General features: G+C 44.6%; 1 protein-coding gene across 1 annotated transcript; it reads left to right on the top strand.

Moving 5' to 3' along the window:
- Positions 1 to 4,187: 4,187 nt before the first annotated feature.
- On the top strand, positions 4,188 to 22,110 carry LOC138097982 (butyrophilin subfamily 3 member A3-like). The gene is given in 11 exon segments (XM_068994193.1): positions 4,188 to 4,520; positions 4,828 to 4,915; positions 5,545 to 5,757; positions 6,204 to 6,322; positions 9,761 to 9,842; positions 15,481 to 15,597; positions 16,976 to 17,257; positions 18,263 to 18,463; positions 18,649 to 18,669; positions 19,631 to 19,657; positions 21,242 to 22,110. Coding segments are annotated over 11 exon segments (2,352 nt in total).
- The last annotated feature ends 1,627 nt before the right edge of the window (positions 22,111 to 23,737 follow it).

Raw genomic sequence — 23,737 nt, 5'->3', positions numbered from 1 at the left:
TTTGCCAAGAAAATGCACTGGTCATAGCAAACACCCTCTTCCAACAACACAAGAGAAGACTCTACACATGGACATCACCAGATGGTCAACACCGAAATCAGATTGATTATATTCTTTGCAGCCAAAGATGGAGAAGCTCTATACAGTCAACAAAAACAAGACCAGGAGCTGACTGTGGCTCAGATCATGAACTCTTTATTACCAAATTCAGGCTGAAATTGAAGAAAGTAGGGAAAACCACTAGACCATTCAGGTATGACCTAAATCAAATCCCTTATGATTATACAGTGGAAGTGAGAAATAGATTTAAGGGCCTAGATCTGATAGATAGAGTGTCTGATGATCTATGGAATGAGATTCGTGACATTGTACAGGAGACAGGGATCAAGACCATCCCCATGGAAAAGAAATGCAAAAAAGCAAAATGGCTGTCTGAGGAGGCCTTACAAATAGCTGTGAAAAGAAGTGAAGCAAAAAGCAAAGGAGAAAAGGAAAGATATAAACATCTGAATGCAGAGTTCCAAAGAATAGCAAGAAGAGATAAGAAAGCCTTCTTCAGTGATCAATGCAAAGAAATAGAGGAAAAGAACAGAATTGGAAAGACTAGAGATCTCTTCAAGAAAATTAGAGATACCACGGGAACATTTCATGCAAAGATGGGCTCAATAAAGGACAGAAATGCTATGGACCTAACAGAAGCAGAAGATATTAAGAAGAAGTGGCAAGAACACACAGAACTGTACAAAAAAGATCTTCACCACCCAGATAATCACGATGGTGTGATCACTAATCTAGAGCCAGACAACCTGGAATGTGAAGTCAAGTGGGCCTTAGAAAGCATCACTACGAATAAAGCTAGTGGAGGTGATGGAATTCCTATTGAGCTATTTCAAATCCTGAAAGATGATGCTGTGAAAGTGCTGCACTAAATGTGCCAGCAAATTTGGAAAACTCAGCAGTGGCCACAGGACTGGAAAAGTCTGTTTTCATTCCAATCCCAAAGAAAGCCAATGCCAAAGAATGCTCAAACTACCCCACAATTGCACTCATCTTACACACTAGTAAAGTAATGCTCAAAATTCTCCAAGCCAGGCTTCAGCAATACATGAACTGTGAATTTCCTGATGTTCAGGCTGGTTTTAGAAAAGGCAGAGGAACCAGAGATCAAATTGCCAACATCTGCTGGATCATGGAAAAAGCAAGAGAGTTCCAGAAAAATGTCTATATCTGCTTTATTGACTATGCCAAACCCTTTGACTGTGTGGATCACGATAAGCTGTGGAAAATTCTTCAAGAGATGGGAATACCAGACCACCTGACCTGCCTCTTGAGAAACCTGCATGCAGGTCAGGAAGCAAGAGTTAGAACTGAACATGGAACAACAGACTGGTTCCAAATAGGAAAAGGAGTACATCAAGGCTGTATATTGTCACCCTGCTTCTTTAACTTCTATGCAGAGTACATCACAAGAAATGCTGGACTGGAAGAAACACAATCTGGAATCAAGATTGCCGGGAGAAATATCAATAACCTCAGATATGCAGATGACACCACCCTTATGGCAGAAAGTGAAGAGGAACTAAAAAGCCTCTTGATGAAAGTGAAAGAGGAGAGCGAAAAAGTTGGCTTAAAGCTCAACATTCAGAAAACGAAGATCATGGCATCTGGTCCCATCACTTCATGGGAAATAGATGGGGAAACAGTAGAAACAGTGTCAGACTTTATTTTTTTGGGCTCCAAAATCACTGCAGATGGTGACTGCAGCCATGAAATTAAAAGACACTTATTCCTTGGAAGAAAAGTTATGACCAACCTAGATAGCATATTCCAAAGCAGAGACATTACTTTGCCGACTAAGGTCCATCTAGTCAAGGCTATGGTTTTTCCAGTAGTCGTGTATGGATGTGAGAGTTGGACTGTGAAGAAGGCTGAGTGCCGAAGAACTGATGCTTTTGAACTGTGGTGTTGAAGAAGACTCTTGAGAGTCCCTTGGACTGCAAGGAGATCCAACCAGTCCATTCTAAAGAGATCAACCCTGGGATTTCTTTGGAAGGAATGATGCTAAAGCTGAAACTCCAATACTTTGGCCACCTCATGTGAAGAGTTGACTCATTGGAAAAGACTCTGATGCTGGGAGGGATTGGGGGCAGGAAGAGAAGGCTCCTGAGATAAGATGGCTAGATGGCATCACTGACTCGATGGACGTGAATCTGAGTGAATTCCGGGAGTTGGTGATGAACAGGGAGGCCTGGCATGCTGCGATTCATGGGGTCGCAAAGAGTTGGACACGACTGAGCGACTGAACTGAACTGAGTGGAAATATCAGAAGTGTATAGGGTACTGAGAACTTCGTAGACAGAACGAAAAGGAAAAGTAGAACAAGGTCCGAGAAGGTAAGCAAGATGTGAGGAAGTGAATCTAAGACAACTGTATTGGAGTGCATGATTAAAAATTTTAAGAAGGGATTAGGAGGAGACTATGGGGTGAAGATGAAGCCTAACCACCTCCACATACTCTCTGAGGTCGAATGGCCCCCTATGGGAGTAGGATGGCCACCAGAGAACACCATGAACTTAAAAATACTGGAAGCAGTCTATACAGTAGGAGAACTGAGACACCTGGATCAATATCCATATATTGACTCATGGCTAGGGTTAGCTCAAGACCCTGCTACTTGGACAAGGTTCTGTATCCAGAAAGGAAAGGGAAAAATATTAATGGCACAAAAATTGACTGATGATAAAAAAGGAAATTTTACAGGATTTGGACAGGTCGACGTGACCCCTCCCCCATACTGGATAATGACGCTTCTGCCTCATGCTCCACCAGGATCAGAGGCCACCTTAATGCCCAATCCAGGGCCAGGTGAAGTCCTGCAGCAGCCGCTGCTCCTCCGCCAGCTCTTCCCAAGGTCATAGAGCCGCCACCTCGGCAGGCTCCGATCCCAGTGACAGAAGCCTCTGGCCAGCACTTCCAGGATCCAACTCTCCAGCCAAACTGCCCAAGCTTTACCCCCCACCTCTCCCGGTGAGTACTGACAAGAAGGGGAGGGAGATGATGGAATTAAGCAGAGACTGCGGCTCTGCCAGAGAGCCGGAGGGAATGATGTGCAATGCTAGCTGCTGCTCTGGGGAAGTCTATCTTGGGCCCTCCGGAAAACCTCCTCTGCCCCAGGGACAGGACAGTCCTTCATCTGATCCCCACAGAGGCCCTGGGCCCCGTTACAGCCAAACCAGTGTGCCCAGTGCCGAGCTTTTGCACTGGAAGAATGAATGCCCTAAGGCAAGGAAGGAAGAGGAAGCTCTAAAAGTTGTGGGGCTTGCTGACTTGGAAATTAAATAGGGCTGCCAGGGCTCAGAGATATCAGGTCCCTGAGAGCCCGTGGTAACCTTAAAAGTGGGGGACCAAAACAGTGACTTCCTGGTGGACACAGAAGAAGAACTGTCGGTAGTAACAAAACCTGTGGCACCACTGTCCAAAAAGACTACCGCTGTAACTGGGGTATCGAGAGAAGAGATGATTAAATCATTTTGCCAGCCCAGAAAATGTCAGATGAGGGGGCACCAAGTGATTCATGAATTCCTCTACATTCCTGAGTGCCCAGTACCCCTGTTGGGAAGAGACTTGCTCTCCAAACTAGGAGCACAAGTGACTTTCTCCCCTGAGGAGAGGCCCACCTTCCAGATGGACACTATGACTTATTTGCTCTCTCTTTCAATACCACCCCAAGATGAGTGGAGGTTGCATGAGCCTCCGAAGGAAGAACCAGGTGGGCCGGAAGAGCATGAGAGAGCGCTAACTCAATTATTCCCTGAGGTCTGGGCGAAAGACAAACCCCCTTCCCTCCAAGCTGGCTAGACATCAAGCCCCAGTGATAATAGAACTCAAACCAGGCACCATCCTGGTTAGAAAGCCCCAGTACCCGCTACCCATAGAGGCCTGGGCCGGCATACTGCCCCACATGAATAGATTGAAACAAGCGGGCATTCTAGTAGAGTGCCAGTCGGCTTGGAATACGCCGATCCTGCCAGTCAAAAAGGAAGGAGGACAGGACTATAGGCCTGTACAGGATCTCAGGCTAGTCAACCAGGCTACTGTGACTTTATACCCCACTGTTCCAAACCCCTATATCTTACTTAGCCTCCTCCCGCCAAGGACTAAAGTTTATACTCGCCTAGATCTCAAGGATGTCTTCTTCTGCGTATGCCTCGCCCCAGCGTCACAGCCCATCTTTGTCTTTGAATGGAGGATCCAGTCGGGGACACCAAGGAACAGCTCATCTGGACTCCCCCACAGGATTTAAGAACTCCCCAGCCATCTCTGGGGAAGCCTTGGCTTCTGACCTGAACTCATTCCATCTGGAAGAGTATGGATGTTGGCTCCTACAATATGGGAATGACCTGCTGCTGGCTGCCGAGACCAAGGAAAAATGCTGGGAAGGGACAAAAGCGCTGCTCCAGTTGCTGATGGAGGCAGGTTACTGGGTGTCAAAGAAAAAGGCACAGATCTGCAAGGAGGAGGTAAGGTCTCTGGGGTTTGTTTTAAAGAAGGACACAAGGTTCCAGACTCTAGCTGGGTCCTATATACTGATGGCACTAGCCTGATAAAACAAGGACAACGGCTGTCAGGTTAGCCAAAGCGGAAGGGGCCATCAAGACTGAAAAGGGATGGTGGGAATTGCCAAGTGGCAAATTATTGGTACCAGAAGAGCTGGCACACAATCTGGTAAACCAAACACACCAAGCGACCCACCTAGGCCATGCTGCCTGCTCACAGGTTAATGCTCCCTCTCAGGTATTCAGACAAAAACCTCTGGGTATTTAGCAGAAAGGCACACTGCCCTTTGAACACCTGGGAGTGGACTTCACTGAAATGAAACCTCACCGACACTGCTGTTACCTGCTGATCCTGGTATGTACGTTCTCGGGATGGGTAGAAGCTTTTCCTACCTGGACTGAAAGAGCATCAGAAGTAGCCCGGAGCCTGCTTAGGGAAATAGTTCCCAGATTTGACTTCCTACCAGCATTGGTTCAGACAATGACCCGGCTTTTGTAGCTGATTTAGTACAACAAGTAAGCAAAACTTAAAACATCAAATGGAAACTGCACACTGCATATAGGCCCAGAGTTCTAAGATGGTGTAATGAACCAATCAGACATTAAAGAGACTCTCCAAGTGGATCATAGAGACTGACTGCTCCTGAGTGGACTTGCTTCCGACGGCTCTGCTCAGATTCAGGATGACCCCACAGTCCCAAGGCTATTCTCCATACAAAATTGTGAATGGGAGGCCCCCTCCCATTATAAAACAGGTGTCAACAAATTTGCCTCAGGTAAGAGGGAATAGGATTTCACAGCAGATGGAACTGAGTAAGGTAATAAATCGGGTAACTAAGTTTGCACAAGAAAAGTGTGCCGTTCCCGCTTGGGGAACAGATTCATGAGTTTACGCTTGGTAACCAAGTATGGGTCAAAGATTGGACACATGATTTGCTAGCCCCTTGGTGAAAGGGCCCTTATGTTATTCTAACTACCCATACTGCAGTTAAAGTTTCAGGTATTGTCCCTTGGATCCATCATTCAAGGGTGAAGAGAACATACCACGCAGACCCAAAAAACGCTGAGTGGACTGTGCAGAAGAACCCTGCTGACCCTCGAGAGACTAAGACCATCCTTAAGAAGAAGGAAAAGAAGATCCTGGACGAGCCCCTTCAGGATGAAGGGGCACAATCAACTCCTGCTGCTTGGCCTCATCAACGTGATTTTGAATTTAACTTCTGTTTCAAATCAGGACAATGTTTTCATCTCATGGGGACATTTCTATGCAGACTTCCACAACACTCCCAGCTGCTGGGTATGTAGGGCTATGCCTCTGTCAGTGATGGAGGGACTTCCTTGGTGGGTGTCACCGCTCTGCCAAGGAGATTTTAAACCACTCTGCTCTTTTCTGGGATGACAAAAAGAGACTTTCCACTCTCTTGCCAATCATAACCTCTCCTTGCTCTCTTGGTGTAAGACCTACAGTCAATAGACTCGGGTCATGGAGTTACATTTGATATAAATGCCAGTGTAACAAAAGCCTAACCTACTTGTTGTAAATCTACCCCAGTAGCCCCGGTAAATCTACCTTATTTACATGCTAGGTGGACAAGATCGTGTTTCAATGGTATGAGTATATTGCTGCCTTATTCATACCCTCTATAGGGACAACAGATATCATGATTAAAGTAGAGGCCTTGACTAATTTCACAAAACAGGCCCTCCTAGATCGAACAAAAGCCATCCAAGCCTTAAATGAAGAGCAAATCCAAATGGGAAAAGCGGTAATTCATAATAGAATGGCTTTGGACATACAGCTGCTCAAGGAGGGACCTGTGCTATAATTAAGGTTGAATGTTGTGCATACATTCCTGACTTGTCTGGCAATGTATCGACTGCTTTAGATGACATGAAAAACCAGGTAAAAGCAATGTGAAATGAAAACCTTCCTTTCTGGACTTCGGTTCTATCTTGGGTGAAGGGCGATTGGTGAAAAACTATATGTACCACTGTTGTAGTTGTCTTGATAGTTCTGCTTTGTGGACGCTGAATTTTATAATGTATTATGAACTTTGTAACCCAAAGGTTGATGTCATTCTTCCAAACTGGCCGTCGGAGAGCCAGGGTGCAATATATCCCTATGAATGATGCCCATAATATGAGTTAAGAGCATCAAGAGGGGGGAATGAAGAAGGAATTCATAGGGCCTGGACTCCATCTTAGGCCTGTTCATGCTGATCATGCTCGGCCACCTTTCCAATGGACTCTGAACTCTGTGTTTAGTGCCTATGAAAACAACAACAGAAGGATAAGACCCCCTCCAAACAGGGGAACCTTGAAGATCGTATATAGGTTACTCATCGCCTGAGAGAAAACATACACTAATCACCCCTTCCTCCAGACAGGCCATAAATTTTTCTGTATCAATCGGAGTGTAACCTCAGGTTTATTGATTATTGGCTAATTGTTTGACTGTTTGAGCACATGAGCACATAGCACGTGAATGATGGGGTTATTGGGACTGTATTTTCCTTGGTTTATGTAAATCTCAAGGAATTTGGAGTGGTGGGTTCAGACACATACACATGGGGTATAAAAGATTTTCACAAATGCTGGTTGGGGTCCTTGGCTAAGAGAAGACTCTGCCTTGGGCCCGCCGGTGTAATAAACTGCACTCCACTATCTGCATTGTCCTTCTGAGTGAGTTTGTTTCCCAGAACGCGTGGCTACAACACACAAATTTCCTTTCTAAGCCCTAACGCACGCGTTAACCTGTGTACCAAGCAATCGTTGCCACCTGCTTATTCCAGGCTCCTGTGGGTCTGTGCCCCTTCTAATGCCTGCCAGGGGGGTGATCAGGCCCCCTCTTCCACCCTACCAGGTGTGTTCCTCCTCACCTGAGCGCTCAGTTCCCCTGCTGCCGTCCACTACCTGCTAACATGAAAGGTCCGGGCATTGAGAAGCAGAATCCTTCCAGAAGGGTGAGGTGCCTTCCCCCCAGAAGATTCAAGCCACAAGGCATCGGAGTAGTCCCAAATGGGACTTGTCTCCTCAAAGTGAGGAGTTTCCCGGTCCATGCACCAAATGTTGTAGCCACGTGTTCTGGGAAACAAACTCACTCAGAAGGACAATGCAGATAGTGGAGTGCAGTTTATTACACTATTACACTGGTGGGCCCAAGGCAGAGTCTCCTCTTAGCCAATTACCCTGATCAGTTTTTCTGAAAACCTTATATACCCTAAGTGTACATGCCAAACCCACCTCCCCAAATTCCCTGAAACTAGTCTGAACAAAGGAAAAGAAAGATACAATCAAATTTGTATCTTTGATACAACAAAGGGGACAATAGGCCTGTGGTCATACCCCAATAAGCATAATAGAATTTATGATTCTATTCGGTTACACAGATAATTAGGGTATTCTTTTAGGCAGCAAAGAGTCTAGGTACGAGCCCTGGGGCTCTTCCTTCCAGGGGGCCTGATTTTCCAGTTGGTATGTTGTTTCCATAGATATTGGGCACATAGCTCAAAGTCCACAGTCCGGTCCAAGATGGAGTCCTGCTTTCAAGATGGAGCCTGTCTTGGCTCTTTCCTCCTTCAGCCTTACCGCAGAAGGAACGCTAACTCTTTGTAAGTTTAAGAAAGAGAAAAAAGACAGAAAATGAAACTTGCACAAGCATCCAGCTATCTCTACCACAGAGCCCGAATTCAAACTTTTGTAATATTATTAAATTCCAAGAATTTCCTGGTGATCCAGTGATTGAGACTCATGCTTTCACTAATGTGGGCCCAGGTTAGATCCCTGCTTGGGGAAAGAAAAAAATAGATAGATAGATAGGCTTTCCTGTATAAAATATATTATATATATAGGCTTCCCTGGTTGCTTAGTGGTAAAGAGCCAATGCAGGAGATGCAAGAGATGAGGGTTCAATACCTGGGTTGGGAAGATCCCCTGGAATAGGAAATAGCAACCCACTCCAGTATTCTAGCCTGGATAATCCTTTGGACAGGAGAGACTGGTGGGCTACAGTCCATAATGTCACAAGGAGTCCGACAAGGCTGGACACACACACACGTATATATTGTTGTTGTTGGTTGTTTAGTAACCAAGTTCTATCTGACTCTTTGTGACCCCATGGACTGTAGCCCACCAGTATCCTCTGTCCAGAGGATTTCCCAGGCAAGAATACTGGAATGGATTGCCATTTCCTTCTCCAGGGGATCCATCTTCCCAACTCAGGGACTGAGCTGTGTCTCCTGCATTGACAGGCAGCTCCTTCACTGCTGAGCCACCAGGGAAGCCCATATATGTGTATGTACACATATGTATGTGTGTATATATATATACATTATTAAATTCCATCAGCAAAGCCATACTGAAGTCCCTTGAGCTTTAATCATTGTCCCAAGAGGCAAACAAATTGTCTTGGGAGGCTCTAGGCCACAGATAGGATCACTTTGTCCCAAAGACCGCTAACAGAAACAGTATCCACAGACCAGCCAGACTCTAACCTCGGGGAATAAGAATCCTGCTGGCAGAGGAGAAAGAAATACATATGAAATTAGCACAAATAAGGCTCAAAGAGTTCATGAGCCTTCTCAGCAACACCCCAAATAAGAATTTTTCTGAAAAAATGTAAAATATGCCAATCAGTCACCAGAACACTGCTCTGGAAAATGTGAAAATTATATTACTTGATAATGAATCTGAGACTTGAATTTCAGAGGTGCTAAAAAAGGTGGAGAGGGTCTGGTTTTCTGTTCATTTGCCTCTGTTATAAAATATATTCCCCGCCACATGTGCTGTACATGCAAACAGACGTTAGTCAAAACCCACAGAAATGTTTTAATTAATGCATGTCTTCCTCTCTTCACAAGTTCAAACCTTTTATTTCTCTACTCAGTAAATCTTTTATGAGAAAAAAATAAATCTATTATTATATATAAGACATAAAGCAGATATATATAATAAATACTGATTTATACATACATACATATACATAAATGATTGAATTAGGGAAACACAGAGTGATACAAAGTGAGAATTAGGCTGGGATTTCCTTTTCACAATACAATATAGTTTCAGTTTTCAAACCTCCCTGGTTTCTGCGCAGCAACTGATGAAAACCACCCCTCTGAGCCAATCCGAAACTAATTCTTTCACAGACCGATTCTTACTCTTTGTCAGACTGAGCATGCATTGCTCTTTTTCCTTTCTTCCAGAGAAAAGAGACTCTTATTTATAATGAGGAACTATTGATTATCTTTACTCTGGGCTGTAATTTTCAGATGGGATTGCCAAGAGGTAAGTGTGGGAAAATAAGTAAAATCCAGGGTGACGAGCCTTGGAAGGAGGGAGGCTGAAGAGCTGAGAGAGGGGCTTGCCCAGAGAAAGTGATTGGGGCTCAGGTGTGCTGTAGTAAGGGGATGAGGAGATGGAGACAGCAGGGCAATGCAAAGGCTAAAGACCTGAATTTGAGCATTTGTGGGAGAGTCACAATGTGAATGAAAAAAGCTTGCTGATTGCATGTTCTTAGGAGATTACTGTGATCAGAAAGGAGCAAAGGACTCTTAATCTCTGCTAGTCATCTCTGGGAATGTGTTCTAAGAGATTCTGAAAAAAGATATGCCTTAAAGATTTGCATGTAAAGATGTTCATTACGGAATTATTTGTAATTTAAAAAATCTGAATCAACATATGCAACAGTTGGAAAATGGATACAAACACATTGTCCAATCATGAAAGGGATTTTGGAATCATGTTTTTAATAAAGAGTTTTTATTTCTAATTGTAACAAAGCTGAATTTAATTTGGAGATTTAAATTGTATCTACATTTTGCTATTGAATCTTATTTATGATGAGCAGCTTTAAACTCGAATGTTTGTAGTTTCTACAAGTGGAATTTCTGGGTCAAATGATAATTTTGACAATTTTCAGGCATTTAGTATATATCTATGGTCAAAATACTTCCAGAAATCCTTATAGTCCCATGAAGCAAAGTATATGATTACTATCACAGATTATTTAAATTTTATTCCTTTATATTTTTCTCTGTTTTGATGTTGTCTTGTTGTAGCCACACGTTGCGGGAAACAAACTCACTCAGAAGGACAATGCAGATAGTGGAGTGCAGTTTATTACACTGGCGGGCCCAAGGCAGAGTCTCCTCTTAGTCAAGGACCCTGACCAGCATTTGTGAAAATCTTTTATACCCCACGTGTATGTGTCTGAACCCACCACTCCAAATTCCTTGAGACTTACATAAACCAAGGAAAATACAATCCCAATAACCCCATCATTCACGTGCTATGTGCTCATGTGCTCAAACAGTCAAACAATTAGCCAATAATCAATAAACCCGAGGTTACACTCCAATAGATACAGAAAAATTTATGGCCTGTTTGGAGGAACGGGTGATTAGTGCATGTTCTCTCTCAGGCGATGAGTAACCTATATATGATCTTCAAGGTTCCCCTGTTTGGAGGGGGTCTTATCCTTCTGTTATTGTTTTCATAAACACTGAGAAACAGTGGAAACAGTGTCAGACTTTATTTTGGGGGGCTCCAAAATCACTGCAGATGGTGACTGCAGCCATGAAATTAAAAGACGCTTACTCCTTGGAAGAAAAGTTATGACCAACCTAGATAGCATATTCAAAAGCAGAGATATTACTTTGCCGACTAAGATCCATCTAGTCAAGGCTATGGTTTTTCCTGTGGTCATGTACGGATGTGAGAGTTGGACTGTGAAGAAGGCTGAGTGCCAAAGAACTGATGCTTTTGAACTGCGGTGTTGGAGAAGACTCTTGAGAGTCCCTTGGACTGCAAGGAGATCCAACCAGTCCATTCTGAAGATCATCCCTGGGTATTCTTTGGAAGGAATGATGCTAAAGCTGAAACTCCAGTACTTTGGCCACCTCCTGTGAAGAGTTGACTCATTGGAAAAGACTTTGATGCTGGGAGGGGTTGGGGGCAGGAGGAGAAGGGGACGACAAAGGATGAGATGGCTGGATGGCATCACTGACTCGACGGACATGTGTCTGAGTGAACTCCGGGAGATGGTGATGGACAGTGAGGTGTGGCGTGCTGTGATTCATGGGGTCACTAAGAGTCGGACACGACTGAGCCACTGAAATGAACTGAACTGAACTGAAACACAGAGTTCAGAGTCCATTGGAAAGGTGGCCGAGCATGATCAGCATGAACAGGCCTAAGATGGAGTCCAGGCCCTATGAATTCCTTCTTCAGTCTATAATCAGGAATAAAAATAATAATAATAATATCCCCCCCAAATTAGTGAAAATATATTCCTCACACTGAGGACAGCATTGAAATTGTTACCTATATAATGATGATAATAATAATAATAATATCCTCTCTCTAGCATCTTAGGGAGCAATTTTGAAGAGCAGAAGATATGGTGAAAGGCAATCTTTTGTCTGAGGGTATGTCTGAGTTTCATGCAGGCTCCCCAGAAATCCCAGCTGGACAAATTTCTGCTCCCAGCTCCTCCTCAACCCACTCACCTCCCTCTGCTGGCCTCTTCTCAAAGGCAGTTCTTGGCACAGGTTTAAGAGTAGCAGGTACTGTGAATGCAGGCCTTATCCTGGTTTGTTTAGGGCGAATTAGTGTGAGGAGACTATTTATTGACATACAGTTGATTTACAGGAGTTGGTATTTTCTGAACAACTAATATGTTGCAGTCAGAGTAATTATTTGCAAAAATTTTAATTGCTGAGTAAAACATGAAAACTTGTAAAACTGAAAACATCTGAATAATTTTCAAAGGTAGGAGGCAAAGCACAAAAGTGTCTCTCATTCAATCTTCAATTTTCAGTTTAGCATGATCTCTTTTAAGGTGATTTGGACAGTAGCCTGCCAGGCTCCTCCATCCATGCAGATTCTCCAGGTAAGAATACTGGAGTGGGTTGTCATGCCCTTCTCCAGGGGATCTTACCAACCCAGGGATCAAACCCAGTCTCCTGCATTGCAGACAGATTTTTTACCATTTGAGCCACCAGAGAAGTCCAAGGCATAAACATTTACATACAAATTAATAACTTAGGTTTTGTTTTTTTTAATATAATCATTAACTTTCTCTGCAGTGTGCTTTTTATTTATTTAATATATCTTGATTTTCTGGGTTAGTGACTATAAATTACTCTTAACTGCCACACTGAGTTCCCTCATACAGATCAGCCTTTATTTAACCAACCAGTTTTCTGTTAGCGGTTAGAGTGGCTGGTTAGCTTGTTTACCCTTTTTTTTTTTTTTTTTCACTTTTAAAAATAATGTTTCAGTGTCAACCTTACACACAATTCTCTCTGGACCAATGCAAGTGTTTTGCTAGACCAGATATCTGGAAGTGAAGTTGCTAAGTCAATTGTGTACATTCTAAACTTCCTGCTTCATAATGTGTCATGAGTAACTGAAGTTCAAACAGACTTTTGAACTCACAGAGCTGCTGAATCGTAGTGCCATGACTTGCCTCCCACACCCTTTTCATTTCCAACATCTAACACGTAGTGGGCCTGGCACACAGTGAGTGCTTGATAAACATTTGTTGAAGGAATGAAAATGCCTGGTTGAGACCTGGCCTTATTCTTAACTCTCCAATTCACTCGCCTTGGGGTTAAGAAGTGGTAGGTTCATGGGACTTCCCTGGAGGTCCAGTGGTTAGGATTAGGTACTTTCACTGGCTGTGGTCCAGATCCTGCAAGCCTCAAAGCTTGGCCAAAACTTAAAAAAAAAAAAAGAAGTGGTAGTTTCAGCCTCTGATTGACCCAGGGAATCTGCCACGATCTTGGACCAAAGTCTGATGGGAAAGTGATGTGAGCTTTGTAACGGCCATGGGTTGGGCCTAGAGGAGACAGATGGGCACACCCTGAGTCATTCGTCAGCACACCATTTCATGTGACATTTTCAGGAAAGAAAGAATACGTGATGGGAGAAGGGAGAGGGCTCCATCTGGAGTTCTTAGTCTTGTCTTGGAATAATCGACTCTCAGGCTTTCCATTATATAGGGAGGAAGACAACTCTGGTATGGTTGGAGTGGAAGCCAAGTTAGAACTCCAGCTATAATCAAGCCTAGCTAGCTGGCAAGGGCCCCACACTTCTCTTATCACACAAGGTGGAGGTGCTTTTATGGACCAAGATACATTTGGAAACACTGGACTGGAACTGAGGTATTGCAGGGGCCCTGCCTCTGAGCTGGGAGAACCCCAGCATTTCATAGAGGCAGGAGCCGCGCTGGTCTGCTGTGTGTTTGGAAGTTGACGTGTTTGCCCTTCTGTACAAGTGCCAACAATTACATCTCCACCCCTAAAAGGCACTTCCCCAGCAGTGCAAAACAAGATAGGGTAATTATCCATTGCTGGTGAGCCCAGAGGCAGGCCATCTGCCAAGGACCATTGATAAACACAGGAGGAAAGGGAAAAAAGAAAGTGAACCATTTCCTTTCCAGAGATGTTTCTCCCACTAAATAACAAATGTTTCCCCCTGAAGAACTTTTTTTTTTTTTTTGGTCATGCATGAGATTAGTTCCTCAACCAGGGATCAAAGCTGGCAGTGAAAATGCAGAGTCCTAACCACTGGATCACCAGGGAATTCCCAGAACTGTTGTGAAAAGAGTTCGCTAAAGACTTACCACGTTGCAACATTTACATGTCCAGGGTAGGCTTGCTCTTTGAAACCACTTTATTGAAAAATAAGAATAAATGCTTTAATACAACTAAGTCCCCAGTGGAAGCACAGGAGGCCAGGCTCTGCTCTCTAAGCCAGGCCAAAAGAGCATTATCATTATGCAGAAAAATGTTTATCTCCACCTCCCCTCCTCTCATTCGTTGGATGACACTCAACTATTCTCATCATCTAAACTGAACTAAAATGCTAGTGAGTATTGATGGTTTAATATGTAAGCCCTCATCCATTCACTAACTCAACAAATATTCACTGAGGGTTTCATGTGAACCACCATCGCAGGTGTCTTACACGTCAGGAAACAAAATAGACCAATATCATTGTTTTGTGGAACTTACATTCTAGCAGCTGGAGACAGACGATAAATGTATGATATGTTCACTGGTGAAAATGCAATGGGCAAAAGAGAGACGTTGAGGGGGATGGGAACAGTTTGCCACAATTCTGTGATCAGAGAGGGTCTCATAGAGGAACTGACTTTAAAGGATAGACTTGAAGGAGGCGAGAGAGTGAGCTTGTGGATGTATGGGGAAGAGGGTTCCAGGCAGAGAGAAGAGTCAAGGTCAAGGTCTTCTGTCGTGTTCTGTCCAAGGAACCGTAGGAAGGACAGTGTGCCTGGAGATGAAGTGAGGCATGCAGCTCCAGGAGGGCCAGGCCAGCCATTGGAAGGACTTCAGCATCTACTCAGAGTGAAATGGGAGCCTGCAGAAGGTGCTGAGCAGAGGAGTGACAGGATGTGACTCAAGGAATGTTCTGGATGTTGTATTGAGACTGTAGGGAACACAAGCAGAATCGGAGGACCCAGAGAGGAGAGTCCTGTATTAATCAGGGTGCGATGGTGGAGGCTTGGACCTGACATAGCTGAGGAAGTGTGGGTGAGTATAGAGATTCTGAACATACTCAGCAGAGCCAAGGATTTCTTGATGGGCTAGGGTTACTGTCTGTACACTTAACATATATATTTTTACGGGAGATATTCCATGTAGGAACTCAAAGGTGAAGAGACTCCCAAGCAGACATTTTGGCAGAGGAAGATTATGGGTCCTCACACTACTTATCCTGTGTTTCTCCCTGAGTCGGCCCTGGGGAGGCCGAGGTTCCCACACAGAATTCTCCATCTTCTTCCAGGTAATATTTCTGTCTGACTCTTTCTGGCATCTCTCTGATTGCAGCACTGATGAAAATGGCTTTGTCCCTAGACTTTCTTCCATTTCACCTCCTTATCTGCTTCATCTCCGACCAGCTGCTCACTCCTTGCTCCAAATACACAACGTTAGATCCTCTGACAGTGGAAACTACCTGTGTTATTTCCAAGATAGCAACTTCCATGAGAAAGCCTTATTGGAGCTGAAGGTTGCAGGTGAGCCTTCAGGTTCGGTTCTGAGTGCGTTCCTCTTGGGACCTAGGAGCAGATGCAGAGTTTCTGCTCCAAATCCACCTCTCAGAGCTCTTGGCTGATCATTGGCAACTGCCTCCTCTGTCTTCTGACTTCGTTTCTCTGAGACCCTCAGGAAAGAAGCAGGTCTTCCTCCAGGAAGACCCCTTCCTGTACGCTATCTTGTCAAGTAAAGAGCTCCCTCCTGCCAACTGCCAGGGTCTAAGCTGGGAATTGGAAGGCCAGGATGGGAAGGATAGGAAAACATCTCCTTGGAGATGGTGCATGGTTGTCTGGGTTCAGGTGGCTTCTGGGGGCCCCTCCAGGTACTCACCTCCATGAGCCCTGGGAGGCTGACCTATAAGGGCAGCATCTGTACTGTCACTTCTCCAAACCACACCCCCTAAGAGCACACTTGCAATTGAACCAGTTGACTTCAATCCTTGTTGCAGGAGAAGCAGTGCATGCCCTGTGGGAGCATGGGGGTCTCAGGAAGAGGGTGATAGAGGAGACTAGGTATAGACTCTGGGCTTCTGGTAGGAGATTTAGGGCAAGCTTTATGGAAATGGGCTTTGCTCTGGATGGGATGCTGTCAGAGGAGAGGAGGTATATTTCTGTGGGTGGATAACTTCATAAACTTCATAAGACTAGAGTGAGGCTAATCTGGGACTGGTAAAGGAGTGGCGTCACTCAGTCAGGACAGGGGAATGTTTGGTCAAGGTTATGTTTGGGACAGTGCTTGTATTATTCTGTCTTCAAACATGATTGTTGTTGGTCTTTTGTCTTCACCTGTCGTAGTGACAAACGGCCCTTTGATGCTGATATTCCATGAAATTGCTTGTGTTCCACGGGAGAACACCAAAACTAGACTCATATTCCATGTCAAGCGTTGCGTATCTCTTTCTCAGGGCATATCTCTTTATCTTGCCATGTAGCTTCTGGCTGGGTTTGGTCCATGGGGAGCCATAGCAGAAGGTAGAAGGAGGAAGAGAGAGGGGTCAGGGTACTTATGCCCCTGTCTTATTCACTGCAGGACCACCTCTAGCTGGCTACATGCCCTTCCAGAAGATCACAGCTCCTCTTATGAAAGCTCTCTCTACATGACTCTCCCACTTTAGGTCTTCAAAACAGCTCCCTCTTCACTCCACTTTGGGTTTAGGGGTGGGTGGTAACACTCCATTGTTCCTGGCCCTGGAGTACTGCTCTGTTCCACATAGTTTTCTCCTCATTATGACCATCCTTTTGCAAACAGCTTCTTAGAAAACGCGAGTTTAATTATCTGAGTATGCCATCCAATTCCTGTTGAGACCCTCACCGATACAGGATGCTCCCAAGAACTGAGGCTCATTCATCCTTTCTACAGCACTGGACTCTGACCTTCACATTCAAGTGATGGGCCATGAGAATGGGGGGATCCACTGGGGATGTGAGTCCACCAGCTGGTATCCCCAGCCCCAGATTCGGTGGAGAGATGCTGAGGCCCAGAACATGCCAGCTGTGACAGCACCTCTGGCTGCAGATGGAGCCTGTCTGTATGCAGTCACATCATCTCTAATCATGAAAGGCGGCTCTGGAGAAGGGGTATCTTTTATCATCAGAAATCCCCTCCTCAACCAGGAAAAGACAGCCCGGATTTCCATCGCAGGTGAGTACCCTGCTTAGTTGCAGGTATACTGTGAGGAGCCATGGCTGTTGGAAGAAAAAGGATGTGAACACCTGGAACTATTATAATATAAGTAAGTCAATTATACCCCAGATATAAAAAATTCCTTAAAAGAGACATATGTAAAATTTAATCTATAGAAAATTAGACAAAATGACAATTTAAACATTAACCAATTAAAATCTAGTATAGCCATATTAAAAAAAGAAAAGTATAAAAAACAAAAAAAATTTAATAAATTTAAAAAAAAAAAAGAAAAGAAATGAAAGGGGGATGTGTGCTTCTCTGTGATATACAGTGGAAGTGAGTCATTGAGCTGAGTTCCAGAGCCTTTAATGGAATTAGGTGGTTTTTTTTTTTTTGGTTTTCCCCTGTTTATGTCACAAGGATTTACTGAGCATTTCCTATGTGCCAAGAACGGTGACAGGCAATGGGAACTGGAGAGAAGTGACGAAGATCGGATCCCTAAGTAAAGACGAACGACAAAGTTGGGGGTGGGTGGGTCTGTGTACAACTTATAATTTAGAGGAAAAGCTAATCCCATTAAAATATAGTACAAAACAGTGGAAAAAAGAACAAAGCATGAATTATTAGTTCACAGAAAAGGAATAACACATGAAAGAGTGTCCAACCTCACTCACTATAAAAATGTGTATTAAAACTTGTGTGAGTGGACAGGAGACTCGGATAATGTTTTATGTGCTTTTATTTGATAGTGGAACCATGTGGATGTAACCTATTATAAATTCTAAGTAGAAAAAAACTTGATTATGATGCTTAAGTAACAGATTTACATATGAGAGACAGACATTTCAAGACAAGTTCTGGTATTATGTTATTACTGTATCTATAAAACCTTTGCAGGGCTTGCCGAAGTCTTACCTAAAGGTCTCTGAGAACTTAGGAAGAGAAAGATTTTAATGTCAGGAGATGAACTCCATGAACCCTGTCCTGAGGATGAGAAGCTAAGACTGGATCCCATTGCAGACCCTTTCTTCAGGAGGGCCCAGCGCTGGATCGTTGCCTTTGCAGGGACCCTGATGGTCTGTCTGCTGCTTCTCACTGGAGCTAGTTACTTCCTGTGGCTACAGAGGAAGGAAAAAGAGGCTCTATTCACAGAGAAAGAAATAGCAAAAAGGGAAAAAGAAACAGCTTGGGCAGAAAAGGAGCAAGAACAAAGAATAAAAGGTATCTGACCTGGAGAGGGAGTCTAAGGCCCATGCTTTGCAGGAGGGAGCTGGATCACCTCACCCCATCCCCACCTCTCGCACCCAACTCAGCACTTGGTCAACTTTAAGATTTATTTTCTAGAGGTCCTCCTCCTTCCACTCTGATAACAGTACTTTTTTTTTTTTTTTCTGCTTCTTTTCCAGAGATGCTTCAGTATGAGCTCAGTAAGTTCTGATTCCCCCAGGGACCTATGCTCATCTTCTTATGAGTTACCACTTAATGACTCACCACTTTTCTTCCATTGCAGAGTGGAGAAAGGTCCAGTACATGACTCATAAGTGGCTCTGACATCTTCTCTGAATTCACATAGAAGACTGTCTCTGCCCATATATTTTCCAGCTGGGTTTCTCAGCCCCTAACTCTGCCCTGGGAAGAAGGAATGTTCTGGATCCTTTTTCCCAGGAGAAGAAATATGGGTGACTGGAGAGGGGGAAGTAGTTGGTAGGGAGAATAGAGAGTGTTTCCTTTTTTAATAAAGGGGCCTTCAGTCTCCTTCCCTAAAGAAGAGAGGGGAGATGAGAGTTGAACAGGCAGAGGCAGAAGGTAAGAAGGGTGGAGTGGTCAAAAAGAAGGCGAGATGAGGCAAAAGTAAAAAGAAAGGACTCAGAAATGACAGAGTTCAGATGACGTCTGTACCTTTCTTCCATTGTAGCTGGGGAGAAGTCTCAAACCTATCCAGATGAGTGACCTGGATGTTCTCTGAGTTTCCTGGCACAGGTAGATAAACATTTAAACCTTTTCCCTGCTGCGTGACCCACTGGCATTTGCAGTAGGAATACTCAGATCTAACCCAGAGGCTCATTTTCTGTGGGGAGTACCACCCCTGCTTTTCTACAGCCTCAGAGAGGACCTTCAGATATAGTGTCTGGGCAGTTTAACCACTTCCTGCCCTGCCGACATACATACCCACACACACACACAGCCTAGTATAGCCTGGCCATGTCACCTGCAGCCCCAGCACAATAGAGTGAAGAAAATCCACCATTTTTGAGAGGTTTTATGCCTGATTTACCCAAGCTATAGATGAAGGAAGAGACTGAAAAAAGGGACACAGAAAAGGCTCAGTGAGGAGAATGGGTGAGGGAAAGATCATGAGCATTCCTTTTTGTGTCTCCTTTCTTTCAGAGTGGAAGAAGGTCCTCTTCCAAGCTGGTGAGTGAATCACTGTACATCCCCTAGGACGAAAACCTGAGGGACCATATTCCCTTTTTCTTTTCCACGTCTTGAGATTCTGGGACAGCAAGCTCCTGTGACCGGGGGAGTTGTGATTGGAGATCTCAGTCTCCAGCAGCCTTCCACTGCATGCCCAGAGAACTGGTGAGAATTGGTCTCCTGGGCTTCCACAGATCTTTATGGGAAGGAAGAGGCATCAGTGATGGAGATGAGGGGAAGGACAGGCAGGGTGAACTAATATTGTAGCGAGAGTGCAGAAGCAATGTGACCAAGGAGAGAAAGCAATGCTCAAAGGTCATGTCCGTTCCCAAGGTCTATATGCCAGCTCTTGCCACTGTGTGTCCTCAAGTTATTTGATATTTTGAGCTTCAGTCTCCTCACTTGTAGACAATGATTGTAGTTCCTATTTATGTGAGAGTTGAGGTAAAGACTAAATGAGTTAATGAATGTGTACTTGGTCAAAAAACCAGCAAAAAAGAGACATTTTACTCAAAATGGGTGGTTGAAGAGGGCTTAAAGAATCAACTATTTACAAAGGGGAGAAAGAGAGCAAAGGGAAATCGACAAAGAACTATTCAGTCCCCAAGGGTTCACAACACTTGGGTGCTGTCACCATGCTGGGCCTGAAGAGATGGGGAGGAGAGTGTTTGGCCCACAGGAAGCTGTAGCTCACAGAGAGGGCATCCTGAGATGAGTCATCCCCTTGGTCAAGCATCACTCCCTGAAGCTGGCAGAGAAGAAGTGGAGGAGGAAATAAATGTCTTGCCTCTGTTCTTGCTCCTTCAAATCTTCAGCTAGTGCCTCCCACTGACCAAACCCAACAGGGGACCAGAGGCAAGGGAGCCCAGTGTCACTGTCCAAAGAGGACAGATTCCAGGGTCCAGAAAAGGGTAGAAGAACATGGAGAGTGGGCCTGGGAGCACATGAAGCCCTCAACATAATGCCCCTTAGCCCAGAAAAAGACTGGCAGCTATTAAAACATCAGGGACTTCCTCCATGCCTGGCCCTTAACCAAATACACAATGTGTGTTATCTTCTACCCTAAAGATTAGTATTTTTTAAGCCCCATTTTTCAGATAAGAAAATTGAAGCTTAAAATATTATACAGCTTGGGCCAATGGAAAAAAGAGAAAAGACATTCACCTCATGAGTGGTAGCACAAGGATTGAAATTTAAACCCGTATGCCTCTGGAGCACGAGCTTCCCAGGTGGCACTAGTAGTAAAGAATCCACCTGCTAATACAGGAGGTGTAAGAGAGGTGGGTTTGATCCCCAAGTCAGGAAGATTCCCAGCAAGAGGGTACGGCAAACCACTCCAGTATTCTTACCTGGAGAATCCCATGGACAGGGGAGCCTGGCAGGTACAGTCCACTGGGTCACAAAGAGTTGGACACTACTGAAGCGACTTAGCAAGCATCTATGCCTATGAAGTACAGGTGGGCAGAGTCACTTCAGGGAGAGAAACAGGAAAAACCTAGCTGGAAGGAGCCAGCTCTAGATGTTGGTTAAGCAGACTCTGACGCTCATTACTTTCCCCTTTCCTACCGAACACAAGCCCCTTAGGGCTTTCCTCTGGTGTTGCTGAGAGGGTCACATTCAGGGCAGGCTGTGGGCACCCAGCCCTGGACTTGGGCTTCCTCAATCAGACCCAGGGCTTGCGGGCTGAGGCTCTGAGATCTAGGAACAATGGTTCACCCACCATTCAGCCCCCCAAAATTTCTGCAGAGGATGTGCTTTTGGATCCCAACACAGTGAACCCCATCCTGCTCGTGTCTGATGACCAGAGGAGCCTGCAGCGGGCAGAGGAATGCCGAAATCTGCCAGACAGTCCCAAGTGATTTGATTGGCACTACTGTGTGCTTGGCTGCAAGAGCTTCACGTCAGGGAGACGTTACTGGGAGGAGGAGATTGGGGACAGGAAACAGTGGCATGTGGGGGTGTGCAAGGAGGACGTGGAGAGAAAATGCTGGATTAAAATGAGCCCGGAGAATGACTTCTGAACTATAGGGCTGTCTGAGGAGAATGACTACCGGGCTCTCACTGAGCCCCGGACCAAACTGACAGTTGCCAGCCCTCCTGAAAAAGTGGGGGTTTTCCTGGACTATGAGACTGGTGAAGTCTCCTTCTACAACACTGTGGCTGGATCTCATATCTACACCTTCCCACACACCTCCTTCTCCAGGCCTCTGTGGCCTGTTTTCAGGATTTTGACCTTGGAACCCACTGCCTTGACCATCTGCCCAGTGTCAACAGGAGGAGGGAGTCCTGGTGTTCCTGACCTAGTGCCTGACCTTTCTCTGGAAACCCCAGTGGTCCTGACCTCAGCTGAAGAGAATGGAGAGCCTCAGGCTGAAGTCATGTCCTTGCTTCTCCCTGCCCAGCCTGCAGCTGAGGGTCTCTTCCCTAACAGCAGCGACAAATCACAACCATGAAATGCTAAAGGCACATACAGTGTGAAGCACTCTACTAATATTAATACAGTTATTTATTTCATATGGACAGTTGAGTTTGATACTGCTTTATTGTCTCTCTTCCTAGAGGTCACTCAGCTAGTAAATGATGGCTGGGCATTGAATAATAAAACATTTACAGATGATTTACAATATACTGGGTGTTGTGCTAAAAGCTTTAAATGTTTCACTCCTCATAACAACCCTATGTCACAGCCTCATTTCAGGAGTGTGGAAACTGAGGCAGGGCCAAGTTAAGCAAGTTATATAATTCATAATTCATCAAATAGTCAGTGCTGTTGGGGCTCCTCTCCCCCACCTACCCACCCTCTACCCCTAGCCTTTTTCCCAGCCCAATTGCCCCTGTGAGGGAGGGACCATGTGCAGCCCTGAGCATTCCTTCCCAGGGCACCCCAGGTTAAAGATCACTGTAAGTGCCTATGGAAGCCACACCCCACTTGGTTCCTTCAGGATCGATTGTCACAGCTATAGGTCCAGCACTTCATTGGGTTGGCTCGGCAGGGTGACTTGATCCAGAGAATGAATATACAGAAGTGCAAAAGGACTAAAGGCTAAAGTCTTAACTACTAAAGGGCATGTGTGCCCTGCTTCTCTCCTCCCCCTATTGATGTGATGTGCAATCCTGGAGCCAGAACCAATCCTCCTATGCTCAAGATGTCTAGAAAGCCTAACTTAATACTTAAAGATTGTCTGTAGAACAAGAATTTGGGAGGAATGAAACCAGATGAACTGTAGTGGTATTTTTAACCACACAATAGAGTCCATTTCTAGCAAAGGGATATTTCCACACCTGATCAGTTATTGATGTTAATGGATGTTCCTTTCAGCTGACGGGTACCAGGCAGAAGTTACTCTTCATCACCATCACTATTTTGTTCACCAATGTATCCCCTCTATCTGACATGTGGTTGTCAAGTTACATTTGTTAAATAAACGTGTTAATAATCCTCACTCTTTAACTGAATCTTTTCTAGGTTTTAAGCCCCTACAGTTAACTTACCACAAGTTTTACAATTCATCTCATAATATTTTCACAAAATCCTCCTTGTATTAGTTTTCTATTGTTGCCATAATAAATTGCCACAAATTTTGTGACCTAAAACAAAAATAAATTTATTATCTCATATTTTTATAGGCCAGAAGACCAGCATGGGTCTCATTGGGCTAAAATAAAGGTGGCTGCAGACTGTATGCCTTTCTGGAGGTGCTAGCAAAGAATCTGTTTCCTTGCTCATTCAAATTGTTGGCAGAATTTAGTTTCTTGCAGTTGTAGGACTGAGGTGGTCATTTCTTGCTGGCTGTCAGCCTAAGGCTCTTTCCTGCTTCTGGAGGATCCCACATTCGCTACCTCCTGGTCCTCTTCCTCCATCTTCAAAGTAGTAATGGCAGATTGAATCCCTCTCCATCTTGGAATCCACCCTGGATCTTCTTCCACTGAATCTCTTTGACTCTCCTGCTTCTTCCCACTTTTAAAGAATTTATGTAATTAAATTGTGTCCATCCAGATAATCCAAGATAATCTTCCTATGTATCCAGGATAATCTCTCTACTTTAAGAGGCATAACCTTAATTCCAACCTGTAAAGTCT

This window comes from Capricornis sumatraensis, chromosome 22, assembly GCF_032405125.1.
Source record: "Capricornis sumatraensis isolate serow.1 chromosome 22, serow.2, whole genome shotgun sequence".
In the NCBI taxonomy this organism is placed as follows: Eukaryota; Metazoa; Chordata; class Mammalia; order Artiodactyla; family Bovidae; genus Capricornis; species Capricornis sumatraensis.
Note: the sequence above shows the minus strand (reverse complement) of the source record. Positions and strands in the feature narration are given on the sequence as shown.